Source organism: Anolis carolinensis, unplaced genomic scaffold (assembly GCF_035594765.1).
Source record: "Anolis carolinensis isolate JA03-04 unplaced genomic scaffold, rAnoCar3.1.pri scaffold_9, whole genome shotgun sequence".
NCBI classification, from domain to species: Eukaryota; Metazoa; Chordata; class Lepidosauria; order Squamata; family Dactyloidae; genus Anolis; species Anolis carolinensis.
The window spans coordinates 13087032-13108936 of record NW_026943820.1 but is presented as its reverse complement, the minus strand read 5'-3'; the positions used below and the strand labels follow the sequence as shown (position 1 = coordinate 13108936).

General features: G+C 40.6%; 2 protein-coding genes across 5 annotated transcripts in view; one reads left to right on the top strand and one right to left on the bottom strand.

Annotated features, from left to right (window-relative positions):
- Positions 1-10566, bottom strand: part of mylk3 (myosin light chain kinase 3) — a 57014-nt gene extending 46448 nt beyond the window's left edge. The window contains exons 1-2 of one of the 2 annotated variants that reach the window (XM_062961734.1): positions 10477-10566; positions 10278-10386 (exon numbers count right to left, since the gene is read on the bottom strand). In XM_062961734.1, coding sequence (XP_062817804.1) covers positions 10278-10328 — 51 coding nt within the window. In that variant the 5' untranslated portion in view covers positions 10329-10386; positions 10477-10566. Of the gene's footprint in view, positions 1-3060; positions 3261-10277; positions 10387-10476 lie in introns of those variants that run through there. The other variant, XM_062961733.1, reaches the window with a different exon arrangement.
- orc6 (origin recognition complex subunit 6) overlaps positions 1-21905 on the top strand; it is an 83560-nt gene that overhangs the window by 56801 nt on the left and 4854 nt on the right. For all 3 annotated transcript variants that reach the window (XR_010000576.1, XR_010000575.1, XM_062961735.1), the window contains exon 7: positions 20760-20915. Coding sequence is in view for 1 of the 3 variants with exons in the window: in XM_062961735.1 (XP_062817805.1) it covers positions 20760-20878 (119 nt within the window). In the remaining 2 variants the exon portion in view is untranslated. The remainder of the gene's footprint in view (positions 1-20759; positions 20916-21905) is intronic.

The following is a 21905-nucleotide window of genomic DNA, read 5'->3' as shown; positions in this document are numbered from 1 at the left end:
AATCTTGATGACTTCCTTGCCCACCTTATAACCTTTAATAGCTGGGTTGTTCCTTACTGAATTTGCTAAGGGTTCAATGGCCAATGAGAATAGGGCTGGGGAAAGGGGACATCCCTGTTTAGTTCCCCTGTTAATGTTTATTTGTCTAGTTTGTTCCCCGTTAACTAAGATAGTAGCTTTGTTTTCAGTATAAAGTTCTTTTATTACCTTACATACTTTCCCCCCATATTGCTTTCCTCACAGAGTCTGTTCAAATATTTATGGTCTAATGAATCGAATGCTTTAGATTTTTTTCTGTGGCATGGTTCAGAATGTTCAGAATATTCCTTATAGGGTCTGCTAATTTCCTGTTTTTTATGAATCCGTATTGATCTTCGTGAATTATCTCTGGGATTATATCCTTCAGTCTATTAGCTAATATTTTAGTGAATATTTTGTAGTCCACATTGCAAAGTGATATTGGTCTGTACGAGTTAGGATCTGTTTCATCCTTATTTGGCTTTAAGATTGTGAGAATTTCAGAGAGTTCCAAGAATTTGGTACAAATTGATTCCCCAATATTTCATTAAAGAATATAAATAGGTTGGGAGTAATTTCATCTTTGAATATTTTATAAAAATTTGATGTAAATCCATCTGGCCCAGTCTTTACCTTTGTAAAGTTTTTCATAATAACTAGCCATAATCTCCCTAATTTCCTTATCTGAAGCTCTCAGATGTCCTCTATCATCTTTCAGCTTGAGTATTCTGTTTCTAGCTTGTTTTGATTTTAGGACTCTGGCCTAAGTTTATATTGGTTAAAATTGTTCTTCATTTCAAATATTGTATTGTTCTTTCAATAAGATGTGTGCAGTGTGCAGAGGAATTTGTACATTATTTTTCAAACTATAGTCTGCCCGCCCAACAGTCTGAAAGACTGTGAACTGGCCCTCGGCTTAAAAAGTTTGAGAACCCCTGATCTATATGATTATATGATTCTAAGTCAACTACTTAAGTGAGATTATGTATTTAGGACTAAAGCACAGCAAGCAAGAGGAGACTACCAAAAAAAACTTACTTCTGGAGATTACACAGAATCATAAAGGCTTATAGTTGAAAATAACCACAAAAACCAATCCATCCATCTCCCTGACATGCAAAAATCCACACCTAAATCACTCCTAAGAGGTGACCATCTAACCTCTGTTTAAAGACCTCAAAGAAAGGATAATCCACCACCATCTAAGACAATCCGTATGGATTATTACAGTTAATAAGTCCTTCCTAGCATTTTGGTGGAATCTCTTTTCTAGTTAGAGTCTTTGAACCATAGCCCCCAAAAGTAATTTTTCCAAGTTCCATTTTAGCAATAAGCAAACAGACAAACAGATATGAAACAATCAGGGCCAGCTAACACCTCCCAACAAAGAATTCCCCCAGACAGGAAGCAGCCAGACTTTGAAGCTGCAAGGCTTCTCAAGGCTAATCAAGCTGTCCAAATGCAACGTTCATACTTGCCTTCAACAGACAAGAGTTCTTTCTCCCACCCCGGACTTTCCACAAATATATAAACCTTATTTGCCTAGTTTCTAACAGACCTCACAACCTCTGAGGATGCCTGCCATAGATGTGGGTAAAACATGTTCCAAAATGCTTCTGGAACACGGCCAGACAGCCCGAAAAACTCACAGCAACCCAGACAAACAAAGTTAGACAGTTTGCTTAGGTTTTCCTTGGGTTCCAACAATACAGTAGAGTCTCACTTATCCAAGCCTCGCTTATCCAAGCTTCTGGATTATCCAAGCCATTTTTGTAGTCAATGTTTTCAATATATCGTGATATTTTGGTGCTAAATTCGTAAATACAGTAATTACAACATAACATTACTGCATATTGAACTACTTTTTCTGTCAAATTTGTTGTATAACATGATGCTTTGGTGCTTAATTTGTAAAATCATAAACTAATTTGATGTTTAATAGGCTTTTCCTTAATCCCTCCTTATTATCCAAGATATTCGCTTATCCAAGCTTCTGCCGGCCCGTTTAGCTTGGATAAGTGAGACTCTACTGTATTAACAAGTTCGTTTTCCCTTCTAAAATGAAACACCTATAAGGAAATCTGGGTGAAGGGGAAGCAAAAACAGTACTCATATTCAACGAAATGAAAATGATTTTGAAAGAATTGCAGTAAGTTCTCTGCTGGTTAGCTCTAGGTCTTTTGTTTTTTTTAAAAGAAGTGCACATTGGGTGGACAACATAGCAAACAGAATGTAGTCAATGTTATTACAAGCAGTCCCTTGAGTTAAAAACACCCAATTTGCAAACAACTCATAGTAAAGGAGCCCCGGTGGCGAAGTGTGTTAAAGCGCTGAGCTGCTGAACTTGCGGACCAAAAGGTCCCAGGTTCAAATCCCGGGAGCGGAGTGAGCGCCTGCTGTTGCTCCAGCTTCTGCCAACCTAGCAGTTCGAAAACATGCCAATGTGAATAGATCAATAAGTACCGCTCCGGCGGGAAGGTAACGGCACTCCATGCAGTCATGCTGGCCACATGACCTTGGAGGTGTCTACGGACAACGCCGGCTCTTCGGCTTAGAAATGGAGATGAGCACCAACCCCCAGAGTCAGACATGACTGGACTTAATGTCAGGGGAAACCTTTACCTTTTACCATAGTAAAGAATGGGGTGAGACAACAGGAATTGAGTGGAATCTGTCCCTTGGAAGATAAATCAATTCCTGGAAGTGTTATTATCATGGGGAAAAGATGTCTCCACTGAAGCTTTATCCGCAATCCTGTCTCCACATCAAACCACATTTTTCAAAATCCAATTCTCACAGGGACAGAAAGTGAGGTGAAATCTTCTGAACAGAGGCACAGATAACAAAGCAAATACCACAGGAGAGTTAGCACTTCCCTATGCTATCCAAAGCTTGTGGCTGGAGTGACACTATTGTAGCTGTACTTACATGCTTACATATAACTTAAGAACAAACCTACAGCATCTCTCTTGTTCATAACTTGGGCACTGTCTGTATATGAAAGCAGTATTATAAACCTAAAGAAAGATGTTGTTACCTTACCGTAAACGTCTTTACGTAATCAGAGAGGCAAGACCCTCCCACGCTCAAAGGAAGCGGTGTATGCAATGCAGATCCTTGATAGAGCGTTCCCATTGCACCTTCCTCCTTGGCCTTGTTGGGCAAAAAAGCCCTTGTTGGGGCTGCCTCCAGCGCTGGATGGAATTAAACATCTAACCTTTGCAGGAGCTGGGCAGGGTAGGCATCCTTCCTTATCTGCCACTAGACCAGGCATTTCAGCCACTTGCTTATCTCCAGGCCCTGGCTTTTATCTCTGTTCCTACAGCTCACTTCCTGAAGCAGCCTTTGGGGCTCAGCACAGGATGCCAAAGTGTCTGGAATCCCTTAAAAAGGCTCCTACCCCAAATGAATCTCTTTTTGTAATCAGGGCACACAACAGAGTGGCCATAGGAATGCTGCCTTCTGGGCAACAGAACCACTTGCCTGGCAACTGGATGGAAAGTGGACTAAATAAAGTCTCATCCAAGTCTAATCTATATACGAGGGTTGAATGAAAAGTAATGCCTCCACATTCGTTACTTCGGTTTGGATGGGAATATTTTAATAAATCAAATGCAGAAATAATCCTTAGAATGTGCTCTTTAACTGCCACTATTCACTTTTCCACATAATCACCAGACAATTAGATACATTTCTGCCAACGATGAACAAGTTTTCTTAAGCCGTCACTTAAGAAGTCAACACTCTGTTTCCGCAACCGGCATCTCACAGTACCCACCGTGCACAAATCTTTCAATAGCCAAGCAAAGCAACAATGTGACCCACACGTTCCTATGAAATGTCAATTATGCTTGAAATTTCTCTCTAAGTGATACGATGATCATCCTGAATCAATCTGTCAACCTTTTGCTTGTGCAACTCAGTGGTTGCTGTCACAGGACGTCTAACTCTTTGTTTGTCACACAAGTCAGATGTTCCCACCTCAACATCTTTAAACTTACTCGCCCAACGACGCACAGTATTCACATCAACACAGTCACCATAAATAGATTGCATTATCTGATAAATCTCCTTTGGGGTGTCAATAATTCAATGACTGCATGTTGCTTGAGTCACATTGACCGAGCATCTGCGCAGGGTTCCAAACTTCGCACTTTAACAACACAACCGTTCAATACTAAGGCTTCCCGCCAAATGGAACTGTGGAGGAGAGTCTACTGAACGAGCCAGTACCTGCCGCACAACAGGACTGCCATCTGTTGAGGAGTTACGAAGGTGGAGGCATTACTTTTCATTCAACTCTCGTCTATGGGTACCTGGTGTTGCCTGGGTTATTTGAAAAAAGTCAATGTTTGAATTGTACAAAATGCATATTTTTGTGGATGAACTACAACTCACATCGTGCTAGGTTAACCCCAAAAAACTCTATCAGTACTTAAAGTTTGTTATATTGGGCAACTCTGGGTGCATCATTGGTGGGGTTCAGTGTGTTCTCTGGCTGTACGGTAAACTACAACTCCCACTATAGTGAGTCAGTCCCCACAAACACCTCCAGTAGGTTGAGTTAGTCATGGGGGTTTTGTGTGCCAAGTTTGGTCCAGGTCCATCATCGGTGGAAGTCACAGTTTCCCTGGTTGTGGGTGAACTACAACTCCCAGAAAGGAAGGTCAGTTCCCCCCAAACCCCTCCAGTAATAACAATTCAGCATATCAGGTATGTGTGCCAAGTTTGGTCAAGATCCATCTGTGTTTGGGTTCACAGTGCTCTCTGGATGTAGATGAACTACAACTCCCCCAAATCAAGGTGAATTTTCCCCAAAGACCTCTAGGTTTTGTTTTGGTTTTTTTTTTTGCTGATCATGTGGGCTCTGTATGATAAGTTTGGTCCAATTCCATCCTTGGTCCAGATCCATCATTATTTGGGTTTATAGTGCTCTCTGAATGTAGGTGAACTACAACTCCTCTAAATTCCTCCAAAGACTCCAGTATTTTTTGTTGGGAATTCTGTGTGCCGAGTTAGTTCCAGGTCCATCATTGGTAGAGTTCAGAGTGCTCTTAGATCACAGCTGAACTATACATCCCAGTACCTACTGTCATGATTTGCAAAGATACTATGTGTGTGTTAACTGGAAAATCAAACACATTAAGTCGATTGGCTGAGTTTGCAAGGACTTGGGGAATTGTTTGCAACTGTTGCTGTCCTGCTGCTGGAGAACCGGTTTGAACAGGTTTCTCGAAGTGTGTGTGTGAGTCTTCTGAGTACTGGCTGGAAAGAAGATGGCTATGTACTCAGAGAGGCCTGACTATTTCTGAGGTCTTGTTTGCTGCTGATCTTCACTGAAGCAGATTTATGTACTACTAGCTGTGACCGGCCACGCGTTGCTGTGGCGAAGTCTGGTGGTATGAGAAATAAAGTATTGAGGAATTGGTAGTAATTAAGGTAAAGGTAAAGGTTTCCCCTGACATTAAGTCCAGTTATGTCTGACTCTGGGGGTTGGTGCTCATCTGGAGTCTACACTGCCATATAATCCAGTTGAAATCAGATAATCTTATTTTATAGGCAATGTGGAAGAGGCCTGATTGAAGTGGCCCTGGGCTGAGTGGGTTGCTAGTAGACCAAGTGGGTGGAGCTTAGCCTACTAACTGACAGCAGACCAAGTGGGTGGAGCTTAGCCTTCTAACTGGCAGCAATTGGATAAAAACAATTATTCCTCTCCCTCTAATTAGGACTTTATTTTTCTTTTCTTTTTGTTGTATGAACGTAGAGGCATGGATGAGGGGTTGTGCTGCCAAGTTTAGTGTTTCTGGGATGTGTAGTTTTGTTACTTTGTCCTAGGCCAAAATTTCATTACCCTTTTATATATAGAGAAGAAAGACTGCTTATGACTGCTGATTTCTGTAAGCAATCAGAGGGACTATTGTAAATAACACTGTTCTGTTGATGTCTTGAAGTTAGTAAAGTTCCTTATTATTTGTTCTGCAAAACTGAGTGGTGTATCATTGCCCTGCCGGGTGACTCTGGGCTCACGGGCACACGTAAGAGCTTCCGTTTACCATCATCTACAATCCGCAACAAGTCTGATCCATCTTAGTAAGTTAGTTTCTTAGAATGACCAACTAAAGCTATATGCAAGGCTTACTTTTAGAATCATAAGTCTCAGAATCTCCCAACCAACAATAGAAGAAGAGTCCCCAAAATAACCTTTTCAATTCTGTTGTCTGTTTTGTGCAGACACAAAATTTGAGTGGGGGATTCCCTGGGTCTTGACGCAGGCTCTCAGTGACTTGGCAACACACACAGAAGGATAATCCAGGCTGAACATATTGACGGAAGGACAAAGGGGATCAAGAACGACATTTAGATGGAGTAACTTGAGCCAAGCCAATGTTGTTTTCCACCACCAGACTCAGCCTGCTCTTCGCAAAGGGGACGGCACCCAGAGAGCAGCAAAAGGCCTCAGAGACTGAAAGGAAGAAAAGGAGGAAAAGGGCAGGCTTTCAGGACAGCAAGGGTCCCGTCAGGAAATTTGGCAGCCGGTCTGGAACAAACCAGGCTCAATCTGCCACCTTCCATTAGCAGCTCTAAATCCAGAGCAGCTATTCAAAAGGACACCTTGATACTGCCTTGGGTTAAAATGCGGTTACTGAAGATGATGCGGTTATTTATCAGCTTCCTTGGGAGCCCCTGGTGGCGCAGCAGGTTAAACAGCTGAGCTACTGAACTTGCTGACTAAAAGGTTGGTGGTTCGAATCCGGGGAGCAGGGTGAGCTCCCGCTATTAGCCCCAGCTTTTGCAGTTTGAAAACATGCACATGTGAGTGGATCAATATTTATTTATTTATTTACAGTATTTATATTCCACCCTTCTCACCCCGAAGGGGACTCAGGGCGGATCACATTACACATATAAGGCAAACATTCAATGCCTTAACATAGAGCAAAGGCAAGACAAACACGGGGCTCCGAGCTGGCCTCGAACTCATGACCTCTTAGTCAGAGTGATTTGTTGCAGCTGGTTGCTCAACAGCCTGCGCCACAGCCCAGCCCAATAGGTATCGCTTCTGTGTGAAGGTAACAGTGCTCCATGCAGTCATGCTGGCCACATGACCTAGAAGGTGTCTGCAGACAACGCCGGCTCTTCGGCTTAGAAATGGAGATGAGCACCAACCCCCAGAGTCGGACACGACTAGACCTAATGTCAAGGAAAAACCTTTACCTTTACTATCAGCTTCTTTGAGTCTGTCAGCATTCACGCTTAGAAGGAAAAAATAGTTTGTATTGGCAAAGAACTGAAATGTTGATGTATGGAAAAGCAAACAATTTACACTTTGGGTTTTTAAGTGGCTGTTATTTCTTATAGTTTGGTACAGGATTGGAAATATGTATTGATTTATTTACTACATTTATATCCCGCCCTTCTCACCCCGAAGGGGACTCAGAGCGGCTTATAAATTATATGTACATAAAATATATTATATTATTAGCATAGCACAATATTAGCATTATATATTACTATATTGAACTATACCACTATACTGTAATATTATTAGTAATATTACATACAATATATATATAATTAATATTATTATATTGTATTATTATTATTAGTATTATATGGTATTACATTATAATATTATTATCAATATTGTATGTATATAATAATGTTCCATTCTTTCCGCTCATGGGGGCATTAATGGACACTATGGGTGCAGCTACAAGGAAGAGGCAAAATAAGGCTTATATCCTCCCCAATAGGAATCCTTTCTGAAGAATTGGATAGCTGTCACCAGGAAAATGGGTTTTGGAGTCTTTGTTAGCATCATGGTTAAGCATGAACAACTGTCTCCAGTGTAAACAAAGAGCATGCTTGTATTAGGGAATTTGGAAGATATAGAGATTGTTTTTTTAAAAAAACTCTAAAATCAGGACAGTAAATAAAGAACAATACTCAGAAAACAGGGGAATACCAGACATGAAACAATAAGGGCCAGTTAACACCTCCCAACAAAGGAGTCCTCCAGGCAGGAAGCAGCCAGGCTTTGAAGCTGCAAGGCTATTCAATGCTTATCAAGGCGGCCAATCGCAACATTCACACCTGCCTCCAACAGACAACAGTTCTTTCTCCCACTCTGGACATTCCACGGATATATAAACCCCACTTTCCTAGTTTCCAACAGACCCCACAACCTCTGAGGATGCCTGCCATAGATGTGGGCGAAACGTCAGGAGAGAATGCTTCTGGAACAAACTCACAGCAGCCCAGTGATTCTGACCATGAAATATTTCGACAACACACAGCTTTGAACTCTAATCTAGCCTTATCACTGCAGTGGCTTCATTACTTATGGGATCTTCTTTTTAAAAAACTCTTCTGAATACATATTGCATCTATTTCCTGGAGTGAATTTTCTCCTGGCACCTTTGGGGATCTATTTTGAATATTAAGTATATGAAAAAAATAAAGAATAAATGAGTGGAATTATGATTTCCCTGCGGCTTCTCTTCCTCATCTCCATTGTGGTGCTTAGCATTACTTCATATACTTAATGGTTCTCAAAGATTATATCATGGAAAGGTTATTTGTTTTGAACTCCAATTTCTTTTTTTGGTCTACAAAATGCTGCCTGGGAGATATTCAGATAGTTTGACACTCCTTTTATTGTCATAAGGAGCCCCAGGTGGTGCAGTGGATTAAACCCTTGTGCCAGCAGGACTGCTGACTTGCAGATTGGGTTGCTAACCTGAAGTTTGCTGGTTCGAATCTGAGGAGAGCATGGATGAGCTCCCACTGTCAGCTCCAGCTTCCCGTGCAACAGTTTTACCTCCCAAAAGGATAGTAAAAACATACTGGTTGATGTCATTATTTATTGTTGTTTAATAAATGCGTGAGTTAGGGCCTTTTACCCTAGCACTCCAGACCTGGCTCTTTACTAGACCTTTTAATCTATGTTAATTTTATTAATATTTGTATGTATGTATTTTTATCCTTTACAATTTTATCTTGTAAATTGCCTAGAGCGTCGTGGATGGAGGGCGATTAATAAGTAATTAAATGATGATGATGATGATGATGATTATGATGATTATGATGATGATGATGATGATGATTTTAATTCTGTTTTACACTGTGAATTGCATTTTTTTGTAATTTTCATTTTAATTATGTTGTTGGGCTTCGCCCCATGTGAGCTGCCCTAAGTCCCCTTGGGGAGATGGTGGCGGGATATAAAAATAAAATGATTGTTATCATAATCAAATAATAATAATAATAATAATAATAATAATAATAATAATTTTTGCCATGCCAAAAGATCTCAGCTGGCATTTGGAAACAATAGACATTGACAAAATTATGATCTGCCAACTGCAAAAGGCCACCCTGCTGGGATCTGCGTGCATCATCCAAAAATATATCACACAGTCCTAAATGCTTGGGAAGTGTTCGACTTGTGATTTTGTGATCCGAAATCCAGCATATCTATCTTGTTTGCTGTGTCATAATAATAATAATAATAATAATAATAATAATAATAATAATAATAATAATAATAATACAGTAGAGTCTCACTTATCCAACGTTCTGGATTATCCAACCCATTTTTGTAGTCAATGTTTTCAAAACATTGTGATATTTTGGTGCTAACTCCGTAAATACAGTAATTACTACATAGCATTACTGTATATTGAACTACTTTTTCTGTCAAATTTGTTGTATAACATGATGTTTTTGTGTTTAATTTGTAAAATCGTAACTTAATTTGATGTTTAATAGACTTTTCCTTAATCCCTCCTTATTATCCAACATATTCACTTATCCAACGTTCTGCCGGCCCGTTTATGTTGGATAAGTGAGACTCTACTGTATCATCATCATCATCATCATCATCATCAAATATCAGGGTATCCCCTGGGCAACGTCCTTGCAAATAGCCAATTCTCTTACACCAGAAGCGACTTGCAGTTTCTCAAGTCACTCCTGACATTTAAAAAAATTGTCATGGGATCCTGGGAGTTGTAATTTTGCAAGGTCTTGAGCCTTTTCTGCCAAAGAGTGCTGCCGCGTCACCAAACTACAAATCACAGGAAGGTATAGCGTTAAGCCACGGAAGATAAAGTGGTATCAAACTGCATTACTTCCACATTGTATATGTATTATGCACCCATAGTCTGAACATCAAATATTTCTGAGCTCTGCATATACTCTTACAGAGTAAGACACACAAAAAATGCAACCCAATTTCCGTTGGCAGCAGCACCTACCCTTTCATTTGTCTTCCAGCCTTGCCCCAAAGTAGAATTGGTCACCAGCATATAGTCCTTTCTCAAGGGAAACCGCAGGAGGAGATGGAAAGCAACGTCACAGCGAAGCCTACAAAGAACAAAAGTTGGATCAGTCTCCAACACAACGAGCAAGCAACAGTAAAGGCAATTCCAAAGCTTGAATTAAAAGGAAACAAACAGTTAGGGATCTGTGGACATCTTCTGCAGAAGAGACATCTTCAAATGCCTGTGTTTGGGGACAAACACATTTCAATAGGTGCTCCACTCCAAACAGATTAGAGGGAAAGGTCAGGTGCCACCAGCCTCCTCCTTTCTGCTGCACTAATTCCTATTTATTTTGTCTCCTGTATCTCCATAGGAAATCTCTCAAGAGCAAGAGGACTCTGTTAATCCATCCTCAGGAGTTGATTTTTTAATAGCTACTCGCCTGTTCTCCAATTAATATTCTTGGCAAGTGGATACTACAGGCTATTTCAGAATCAGAAGAGCTGGGGGAGAATCAGACTAGATTTCCTCTTTGTAGAATAACATTTGCCAAATATAGAGTATAGGAAGGTTGATATTTGTTATTGTTTCCTGTCTGGAATTCCCCTGTTTTCTGCGTGTTGTTCTTTATTTACTGTCCTGGTTTTAGAGGTTTTTTTAATGCTGGTAGACAGGTTTTGTTCATTTTCATCGTTTCCTCCTTTCTGTTGAAATTGTCCACATGCTTGTGGATTTCAATGGCTTCTCTGTGTCGTCTGACATAATGGTTGTGAGAGTGGTCCAGCATTTCTGTGTTTTCAGATAATATATTGTGTCCAGATTGGTTCATCAAGTGATCTGCTATGGCTGACTTCTCTGGTTGAAGTCAGACAGAAAACAATCAGAGCCAGCTAACACCTCTCCCAACAAAGGATTCCCCCAGGAAGGAAGCAGCCAAAGTTTGAAACTGCAAGGCCATTCAATGTTAATCAATGTGGGAAATGTCAACATTCACACTTGCCTCCAACAGACAAGAGTTCTTCCTCCCACCCTGGGCATTATTCCACAGATATGCGGCAATATTATTAGTAATATTACATGTAATATATAATACTAACTGTGCCCGGCCACGCATTGCTGTGGCAAAGTATGGTGGTATGGGAAATAAAGTATTGAGGAATTGGTGGTAGTTAAGGTAAAGGGTAAACATTTTCCCCTGACTCTGGGGGTTGGTGCTCATCTCCATTTTTAAGCCGAAGAGCCAGCGTTGTCCGTAGACTCCTCCAAGGTCATGTGGGATGACTGCATGGAGCGGCGTTACTTTCCCACCGGAGCAGTACCTATTAATGCACTCACATTTGTATGTTTTTGAACTTCTGGGTTGGCAGAAGCTGGGGCTAACAGTGGGGGCTCTCTCCCCCAATTCAAACCTTTCGGTCCAGAAGTTCAACAGGTTAGCGTTTTAACACGCTGCGCCATCAGGGGATATTATTTCCTAAAGGTTGTGAATATACAATATTTCTGATTGTTTATTTTTGTCTGTTGGAAACAAGTATGAATGCTGCAATTAGGAAAAATGATAGGATGTTATGGCCTTGCAGCTTTAAAGCCTGGCTGTTTCCTCCCTGAGTGAATTTTTTGTTGGGAGGTGTTAGCTGGCCCTGATTGTGTCCTGTCTGGAATTCCCTTGTTTTCAGAGTGGTGTTGTTTGCGATATTTTATGTGCTCCTACAGTCTGTGGCCCTGAGAAAACAGAGGATTTGCCAGACTTTGATGATGGGAATACTTTGTTGGGAGGTGTTAGCTGGCCCTGATTGTTTCCTGTGTGGAATTCCCCTGTTTTCAGAGTGTTGTTCTTTATTTAGTGTTCTGATTTTAGAGATTGTATTGTTCTGTTTTATTATACCACATTAATTTTTTAGTGTTCTAATTTTAGTGTTTTTGAATACTTGGAGCCAGATTGTATTCATTTTCATGGTTGACCGCAACATAATAATAATAATAATAATAATAATAATGATGATGATGATGATGATGATAGAAATAATAATGACTTTGGTAATACACAGTGCTTCACTCCCTTCTCAGCTTCCTTTCTGGAAGAATCCTTTCTTGAGAGGTATTAGCTGGCCCTGATTGTTTCCTTTGTGGAATTTCCAATTTCCCTGCTTTCAGACTGTTGGTCTTTATGTACTGTCCTGGTTTTAGAGATTATATTGTTCTGCATTATTCTATTCCAGTAATTATTTCATATTAAAGTAGAATCTCACTTATCCAACATTCGCTTATACAATGTTCTGGATTATCCAACGCAGTCTGCCTTTTCATAATCAATGTTTTTGTAGTCAGTGTTTTAAATTCATTGTGATATTTTAGTGGTAAATTTGTAAATACAGTACAGCAGAGTCTCACTTATCCAACATAAACGGGCTGGCAGAATGTTGGATAAGCGAATATGTTGGATAATAAGGAGGCATTAAGGAAAGGCCTATTAAGCATCAAAATAGGTTATGATTTTACAAATGAAGCACCAAAACATCATGTTAGACAACAAATTTGACGGAAAAAGTAGTTCAATACGCAGTAATGCTATGTAGTAATTACTGTATTTATGAATTTAGCACCAAAATATCACGATATATTGAAAACATTGACTACAAAAATGCGTTGGATAATCCAGAACATTGGATAAGTGAGTGTTGGATAAGTGAGACTCTACTGTAATTACTACATAGCATTACTGAGCATGGAACTACTTTTTCTGTCAAATTTGTTGTATAATATGATGTTTTGGTGCTTAATTTGTATAATCATTGCCTAATTTGATGTTTAATCGGCTTTTCCTGAATCCCTTCTTATTATCCAACATATTCACTTATCCTGCCGGCCTGTTTATGCTGGATAAGTGAGACTCTGCTGTATATTGATAATCTTATATTATCTGCTTAGAACTGGATTATATGAGGCCCCTTCTTCACAGCTGTATAAAATGCACACTGAAGTGGATTATATTGTAGCGGAAGCCAGACTTCCCCTCTTCTCGGCTTCTTGTGTGTCTGTGCGGACGCAGTGGAAGTAGGAGACAGACAACTGGAGTTTTTTCCAAAGAAAGCAGTTTACTAAAGTTCATGCAGCTGCAGAGGTTCATCCCACGCACAACTAGATGCTGAAAAGGGAGAACCCCGCCGACAGGGTCAAGTGTCTATTTATACAATTCAATGGGTTCGGTTTACGACCGCCCACATATCAAACCATTGGTGCATATTTGTGGTGCAGTATTACATTTCATTACTTTCGTTTCTCTCAAAACACATGATTTCGGGGAAATCATGTGATAACCCATCGGCTGTGTTCCTGGCCTGCTCGTACCTCCTTATATGGCCATTTCCTCCTACCCCTTCATTCCTGCCTTATTCCCCCATTTTTATTTTTTTTTGCGAAGCGTGTATACAAAAGCTGAAGCAAACCAAATGAGCAGACTTATGGGTCCCTCCAATCCCTTCTAGCTTGCAGCCGAGCTATCTTTTCAGTGGAAAATGAGCGCAGAATAGCATTTGTACATAGCTTCATCACCAGAGGTAAACAACACATGAGGATTAAAAATAGTAATCAGGTTTTAGAAAGGATATAGTCCACAGTAGAATTCTGATCTAGCCCAGTCATTTGGCTTCTTCCGATGATGGATTTGTTGCTATGGCCAGAGGTGGCCATTCACATACATGTCCAACTTTCAGGTCTTTTCAGTCTTTGGCATAAAGTCAAACTGGGGGTGTGTTTCCTCTTCCTTGATCAAAGGAATAATGTTCAGTTAATTTGAAGAAAGTCTCTTTTCGTCCAATCAAGTCTCTAGTCTCTAAGAATAGTCTCTGTGTAAAGAAAAGTCTGTAAAGAAAATCTCCATCTCTCACAGGGCTTTAGCTGTCATACCCAGTATACCCAGCGTGTGGTGTGGGGTAGACTCAATCCCTGCGGGTTTGGGATTCCAAAACAGGCCTTCCAGTAATAATGCCTTATGGATCTCCATTTTGGAAAACAGGTCTCTCAGTAACAATGCCTTATGGATCTCCAATTTAGGAAAACAGGCCTCTCAGTAACAATGCCTTATGGATCTCCAATTTAGGAACAGGAGTCCAAAAAGCTGAAAAAGAAAGCAGGAAGATAGTGAGAGAGAAGGGGGGGGAACGGATTACCCATCTGTCGATCATCCTGTTCAGCATCACTTTTGTCTCAGCCAATCTTGTTGAAATCCCTTGTCTCTCCACGGGTGGGGCAGGTAGGCCACTATTCAGCTCCCAAACAACCCCTCCATGGCCTCTTGAGAAATGATTCCTCCATGGGCCTTCTTTCGCGATCTGCAATAATCCTTTTTACTCTGGTCCTGCTGTAATGGTTAACTTATTTTATTCTTTGTCACATTGTCTCCGTGCTATATCCTCCTTTTGGCTTAAAAAGCAAGGTTGTTAGATGGCATATGAAGAAGTCCCTCATTGTCTCTCAAGTCCGGCAAAAATCCGAATTATTTGCAATGTCCCGTTACAAAAGGTCCTAACCAGGAGAGTTGGGTCAAAATAGAAAATTGTATGTTGTTGAGTTGGTCAGCCCTTACAGCCTCCAGCCTGATGCCACACTCCATCACAGCCTTAGCACTCAGCAACACCTATAGGCCCTCCCAGGCCTCTCAATAAACATGTCTCATAGACTTCTGGGTTTATCCCATACAGGAGTTCAGGACCTGTAGCAAAAAACAATGAGAGGGAAAAGAAGGGGAGGGAAATACTCATCCTTCCAGGCTGTATGGCTCTTGAAGCACTCTCTCTAGTCGTTTCGCTCACATCCACGGCAGGCCTCCTCAGAGGTTGTGCCTTCGACAACACACTCATCTGTCTTGAAATCCAACAAAATCTTTCTTCTCCGCATCTTTTTCTTTTCTTTTCCGCAAATGATTTAACAATCGCCTATCCACTTGCTGCAATGCAATCTTCCACTCCAGTCCTGCTGCAGTGTTAAACTTACTCAACTCCCCTTTTACACCGACTCGTTGCTATATTCTTATTCTTCAGCTTTAACAGATCAAAATTTGTCAGTAACACACGTTGAAAAGCCTCCTGCCGCTTCTCAAATCTGGCAAAATCCAGGCTGGGGGCGATGGAAAAAATGCCCCTATTTGCATGATCTAATGTCCCGTTTACAAAAGTCCTAGTCCTCCCTTTCCGTAACCTTTAGAAAGAGCTGGGCCAAAATCACAAAGTCCAGAATCCAAATCTCACAAAATTATTATGAAGCAACATGAGATGTAGCCAATTATATCATGCCTTTGGTTCTCAAAAGGATAACTTTTTATCACTTGGGCACTAGCTCCCTTTTTGAATAAAATGTCAATCAAAAATTTAAAAATCAATGTCAGTTCTTAATCCTTCTGTGTCAGGAATATGGGATCAATTTTTTTTTCCAAAAATAAATATATATTTTTTTTGCACTGCCACCTTGTGACAGTTTTCCATACAAAGTCTCCACAACTAATAACTCCTCTCCTTGTCCTCTCCCTTCAGCATCCATCTCCTTTCCAAAACATTCATTCACATTCCTTCTCCTTGACTTACCAAGATTACTTGTATTCCAAAGTGCTGCAAAAAAAAGAACTTTTAACATTTCCCTATAACCTGTAAGGGGTTTAAACAGTCTGTAGAACAGAAAAAGGGGGGAGTAGCCCACAGAGGCTTGAGTTTTCAAAAGTACACTTGTTCAGGCTCTTTTTTTTTTTTTTTAGATTCAATTTCTGGGCAAATGTCCAGCTCTTATCTGTTGTATCACCATGTTCTCCAAAAAACACTGAAGCATTGTTCTTTCAAAACAAGGAATTTTTACAGCACACAGAAACCAGGATTTTTTCTCAGTTCAGGAAATAGCAGATATTTACACACAGAATGATTTAACCAAAATCACTCTACATCTCTTATTTAGAATCACATCACTCAATTGTCATCTTTTTTCATTAAATTCACATGTCCAACATACATTTTAAAATCTACTAACATTGTTTATAACTCTTTATACATTTTGAATTCAACACATACATCTCATTCACACAAGGTCAACAGGAATTCTGATTAGATAAAGTCACACACTCTCTCTCAGCTCATAAAACATTCTCACCCAGTTGTCCCAAAACAAGTCCAAAGCAAGGATTTATGTTCCAGGTGAAAGACAGAACCCCAATAATATATATATATATATGTATATATGTATATATATATATATATACACACACACACACACACATATATACATTTACATCATCACTCATTTATCATCATTTTTCTTTCTTTCTTTTTTTTCCCCTCATATTAAATTCACATTACATTTTTAAAACTCCACTAGTTCACAGCGGCTTTCGTTGACCTTGGCTGTCCACTGGAATTCCATTATCTTTCTCTGGGCATTTCGCCTGAGTTTAACAAGAATGACAGGGAAGAAACATTCTAACAAACTTGGATCAGTTTTTTTTTTTTAAGACACAGTTAACAAGTTCATAACTTATCGTTTTTACCTTGGACTGTCTGCCAAGATTTTCCCACTATCTTTTTTGGCATGAGGCCCAGATGCAAAGAAAACTTTTTAAGAAAACAGCCTTTGTTTCTCAGAAATAACAAGGAAAACTCTTTTGAAACACAATTTCTGAACCTCAACACAACTTTAACAGCCTCCCTCCCTTTTTCTGGCCTCTCTGCAGCTTGTCAGCAAAAGCAAAATAACACAGACAGACCCTCTTCGAATCAGATTTTTTCAACCGTAATAAAACATTTCTAGATATTTGTGCTCAACATTTTTTGTATAAATCTATAGACTCATTTTTTTTCACTTCAATATTACCACGAAACATGCAGAACTTGAAACTCATTATTCCCCACACATGACAAAGAAATCAAACAGTTTTTTTCCTTTTTGTTTTCAAAAGGGTATGTCACCTTCCCCCCCTTTTTTTTCTTTTTTTTTCCCTTTCCCCGGGAGTTGCGACTCAGTCTTGGATTTTCATCCTCATGCACGACTTGGTCTTGAGGCACCCTCACAAGTCTTGTTCTCTGGGGAATTCCTTCTACGGCTCTACTTGCAACTGAGCCGAAATTGTCTAACATACACTGTAATGGGGTGGTGGATTTGAACCCACTGCCTCCCATCCTGCCTAATAGAGGGGACCGCCTTGGCCTGGGCACCCGGACACTCAACGGTATGCATCAGGAATCACAAGACAGAACCCCTTTATACCTCCCTGGGAACCTTTGTGTGTCCCTCCCGGCGCCGGTAACTGTGTTCCCTTAGTGTCTCATTTAACCACTATACTTGCCAGATTGCTGTAGACGTCGGACCAACCTTCGCCCCTGGACTTTTCCCTGGATCCTTTTCCTCCTGGCTGGTTTCTTTGGAACCTCGCTGTCGTTGCGGCTCCCACCGTCGGCCGGCGTTGGCATCAGAGGCAAGTACCGCAGACAGTCTTGCAATATTCAGGGGCCCCTTCTCGTCTCACGGTAGTTGCCTCTGGCCCCCACCGCCGAGTTGGGACCGTCCCGCCAACGGGATCCGTCTCCGATCTCCTGGCCCGTCTTATTGTGGAATCACGTCGGGGTCACCAGAAAATGTAGCGGAAGCCAGACTTCCCCTCTTCTCGGCTTCTCGTGTGTCTGTGCGGACGCAGTGGAAGTAGGAGACAGACAACTGGAGTTTTTTTCCAAAGAAAGCAGTTTACTAAAGTTCATGCAGCTGCAGAGGTTCATCCCACGCACAACTAGATGCTGAAAAGGGAGAACCCCGCCGACAGGGTCAAGTGTCTATTTATACAATTCAATGGGTTCGGTTTACGACCGCCCACATATCAAACCATTGGTGCATATTTGTGGTGCAGTATTACATTTCATTACTTTCGTTTCTCTCAAAACACATGATTTCGGGGAAATCATGTGATAACCCATCGGCTGTGTTCCTGGCTTGCTCGTACCTCCTTATATGGCCATTTCCTCCTACCCCTTCATTCCTGCCTTAATATGGCAGTGTGGAGTCAAGATATTCCAGTGCAAAGCAGATAATATAAGATTATAAATGGATTATAAAGCTGTGTGGAAAGGCCTTGAGTCTACACTGCCATATAATCCAGTGCAAATTAGATAATCTGTGGAAGAAGCCTAAGTGAGGCCTAAATCTGCCTGTCCCCTAACTGAACCCTGGCTGTCCCTCGGCTGAGTTGGTTGCTAGGAGACCAGGTGGGCAGAGGTTAGCCCTCTAAACTGGCAGCAATTGGATAAAAACAATTATTGCTCTCCCTCTAATTAGGACTTTGTTTTTCTTTTCTTTTTGTTGTATCAACCTAGAGGCGTGGATGATGGGTTGTGGTGTCAAATTTCGAGGTTGGGGGGGGCCTGTAGTTTTGTTGTTTTGCCTGGTGACCTGATTCCATCACTCTTTTATATATATAGATACAATTATAATAGTGTATAATAATAATAATATTGTATTACATTACATTATTATTATTATTATTATTATTATTATTATTATTATTATTATTATTATTATTATATAAATCCCACTTGCCTAGTTTCCAACAGACCTCACAACCTCTGAGGATGCCTGCCATAGATGTGGGTGATACGTCAGGAGAGAATGCTTCTGGAACATGGCCATACAGCCCGGAAAACTCACAGCAACCCAGTAAAAGTTTTGTCATTTGAATAAATACAGTAATACCATTTTACAACAATTAACTCAAAACTAAACTATCAGGATTGTAACACAAGATATAACTCAACTTGAACTATAACTAGAATTATTTTTTGGTTTTTTTTTAATAGCATATGTGCTGTTTTATGCCACAGATCAGCAGCTTATATCTTTCTGATACTTATAACTAAAAGGCATTGCTTGCTTATTTTGAATCACGAGAAACCAACTATTGTTTGGCAGCCCTGGAATCATATCTATAAAAGACAACGTTTTAAGAACGGTTTCTAACTTTTGAGTAAACTCACTATTAGACTTTGCTATTTGACTATTACCAGAAACTTGGTAAAGTTAAATTTTAAACTACACCTGCATTAAAATAAAATGTGGATACCAGTCCAAATTAAGTGCATATAGGAGGAAGGAATGTTGTGATTTTGTCACTTGCTTCTGGCAACAAAATATCTTGGGTCAGCTTTGCTTCCTCTCCTTTCTACATTGAAAACCATCCCTGCTTCTTGCAATGGGATACCCAGGGCTGCAATAGAATCTGCAATTTTGTTCTGAATCAAAGAGCATATGTGCCTCTGTTTCCTGGGAATGCAATGCCACCTAGCTAAAGAAGCTGGGATGGCAAATCAGCCAAGCTGCATATTGAAACAAGAGGAATCACATTCCCTACAGGATTAGCCCCCACATTTGGCAAATTCTTGCTGGTAAGGAAACTGCTGGGCAGATTTTCTTACTCCGAATGAGAAAGAAATGAAAATGAAGCCATTGTTTCAGGAGGCAGCTTTCTAAAGAAGGTGGTCTTCCTCTTAGTCTCCCTTCTGCTCCTGTGCGCCATTCAAAAGACAAGGAGCATGCAACACAAACACAATTTGGAGGAGTCTTGACTTTATTCTTTCTGTGTTGCTTAGGAGAGTCTTGACTTTATTCTTTCTGTGTTGCTTAGGCTTAGTGGTTAGAGATTTAGTTCTAAGGTTTTCAGAGACCACAAAAATGGAGACCATTTGAGTGGCCTTGGGCAGGTCGCACTCTCTCAGCCTCAGAGGAAGACAATGGCAACCCCTCCCCCCAAACAAATCTTGCTCATGATACGTGGGTTGAATGAAAAGTAATGCCTCCACCTTCATAACTCCTCAACTGATGGCAGTCCTGGACTGCAGCAGGTACTGGCTTGTTCAGTAGACTCTTCTCTACAGTTCCGTTTGGCGGGAAGCTTTAGCATTGAACAGTTGTGTTGTTAAAGTATGAAGTATGGAACCCTGCGCAGACGGTCGGTCAATGCGACTTAAGCAACGTGCAGTCATTGAATTCTTGACAGCAGAAGGTGTCACCCTGATGAGGAACTGAAAAATATGGATTTTTAGACATATATTGTATGCACATTAGAAGCAGTGAAATATAGAAAAATCAGACTCTCTCTGTGTTAGATTTTAGGGATGCACAAGCTGACAGGACAGGGGAGAGAAGGGGGGCCTGTTGTCTATACATTTCAGTGTGAATTGGTTCCTAGCATAGCTTAATGGAAGGAGAGCTGACTTCTCCCCCTCCCTTTTGACAAGGGGCCATGATTAATCTACTATAGCTGAGCCGTGGTGTCTGTGACTTGCTATACGCTTTTAAGAGTGCTTAGATAGGAAAATGCTGATTGTGCATACTTATGCCCATGTATGTAAGCATGTGACGTACTAATGACGAGATGTATGTAGAAGCATGTTCCTTGTCTGAAAATGTATAAAAGGCAAGTCAACGCCTTGATCAGGGTTCTGGTTTTTCTTTCAGAAGAGATTCCACTTCCAGAGTCTTCAGCTGAATATAATAAACCTGACTTTTTGGCCTTTCAAAGGATCTCTCTTGCTGTTATCTCTCCCGTCATCTACAACAACCCCAAAGGAAATTAATCTGAGAATGCAAGCTGTTTATGGTGATTGTGTTGATGTGAGTACTGTGCGTCGTTGGGCGAGTAAGTTTAAAGATGTTGAGGTGGGAACATCTGACTTGAGTGATAAAGAGTTGGATGTCCTGTGAAAGCAACCACCGAGTTTCACAAAGGGTTAACAGATTGATTCAGGACAATCGTCTATCACTCAGAGAGAAATTTCAAGCACAATTGGTAGTTCACAAGAACGTGTAGGTCACATTATTGCTTTGTTTGGCTATCGGAAGATCTGTGCACGATGGGCACTGTAAGACGTTGGTTGTGGAAACAGAGTGTCGACTTCTGTGACGGCTTCAGAAAACTTTTTCATCATTAGAAATGTATCCAATGGTCTGGTGATTGTGTGGAAAACTGAATAGTGGTAATTAAAGAGCACATTCCAAGGATAATTTCTGCGTTTGATTTATTAAAATATTCCCATCCAAACCCAAGTAACGAAGGTGGAGGCATTACTTTTCATTCAACCCTCGTAGGATCACTTTATGTTCACCATGAAGTTAGCTATGACTTAAAACAAATGTTGCTTATAGCTAATTTTATTATGACTTACCAGCTGCCAACTGGATGGATTTGAATTGGAAAGACGGTACCTGGGGCTCACACATGCTCGTGATCCTCCCCAACTCCACCTAGCTATTTTGCACCTACTAGGACTGACTATATTTTGTATTGTACATTTTGGCAAATGGTAGATTTGCGTGAAGCCCAAAGGAGTGTATTGACGACAAATCAGATAGGATAGAAATTTAATCCCAGTCTTCAAAAATGTCTGGCTCAGCTATTTTAGTTACAAGTCTTCCCCTTATGCAAAGGATATGTTCCGAGTACAGCCCCTCGGCTTTGGATGCTTGAAACCATTGATAGCACCAAACCATCTTTCCATATATAAGTAAGTCAAAATATGGATGTTTGCTTATCTGTTTGTACCACAAAGACTGTTCCTAGGTGAATTGGCCCTCTGTGTATTCACTGGGAAAGAAAGGTAACAT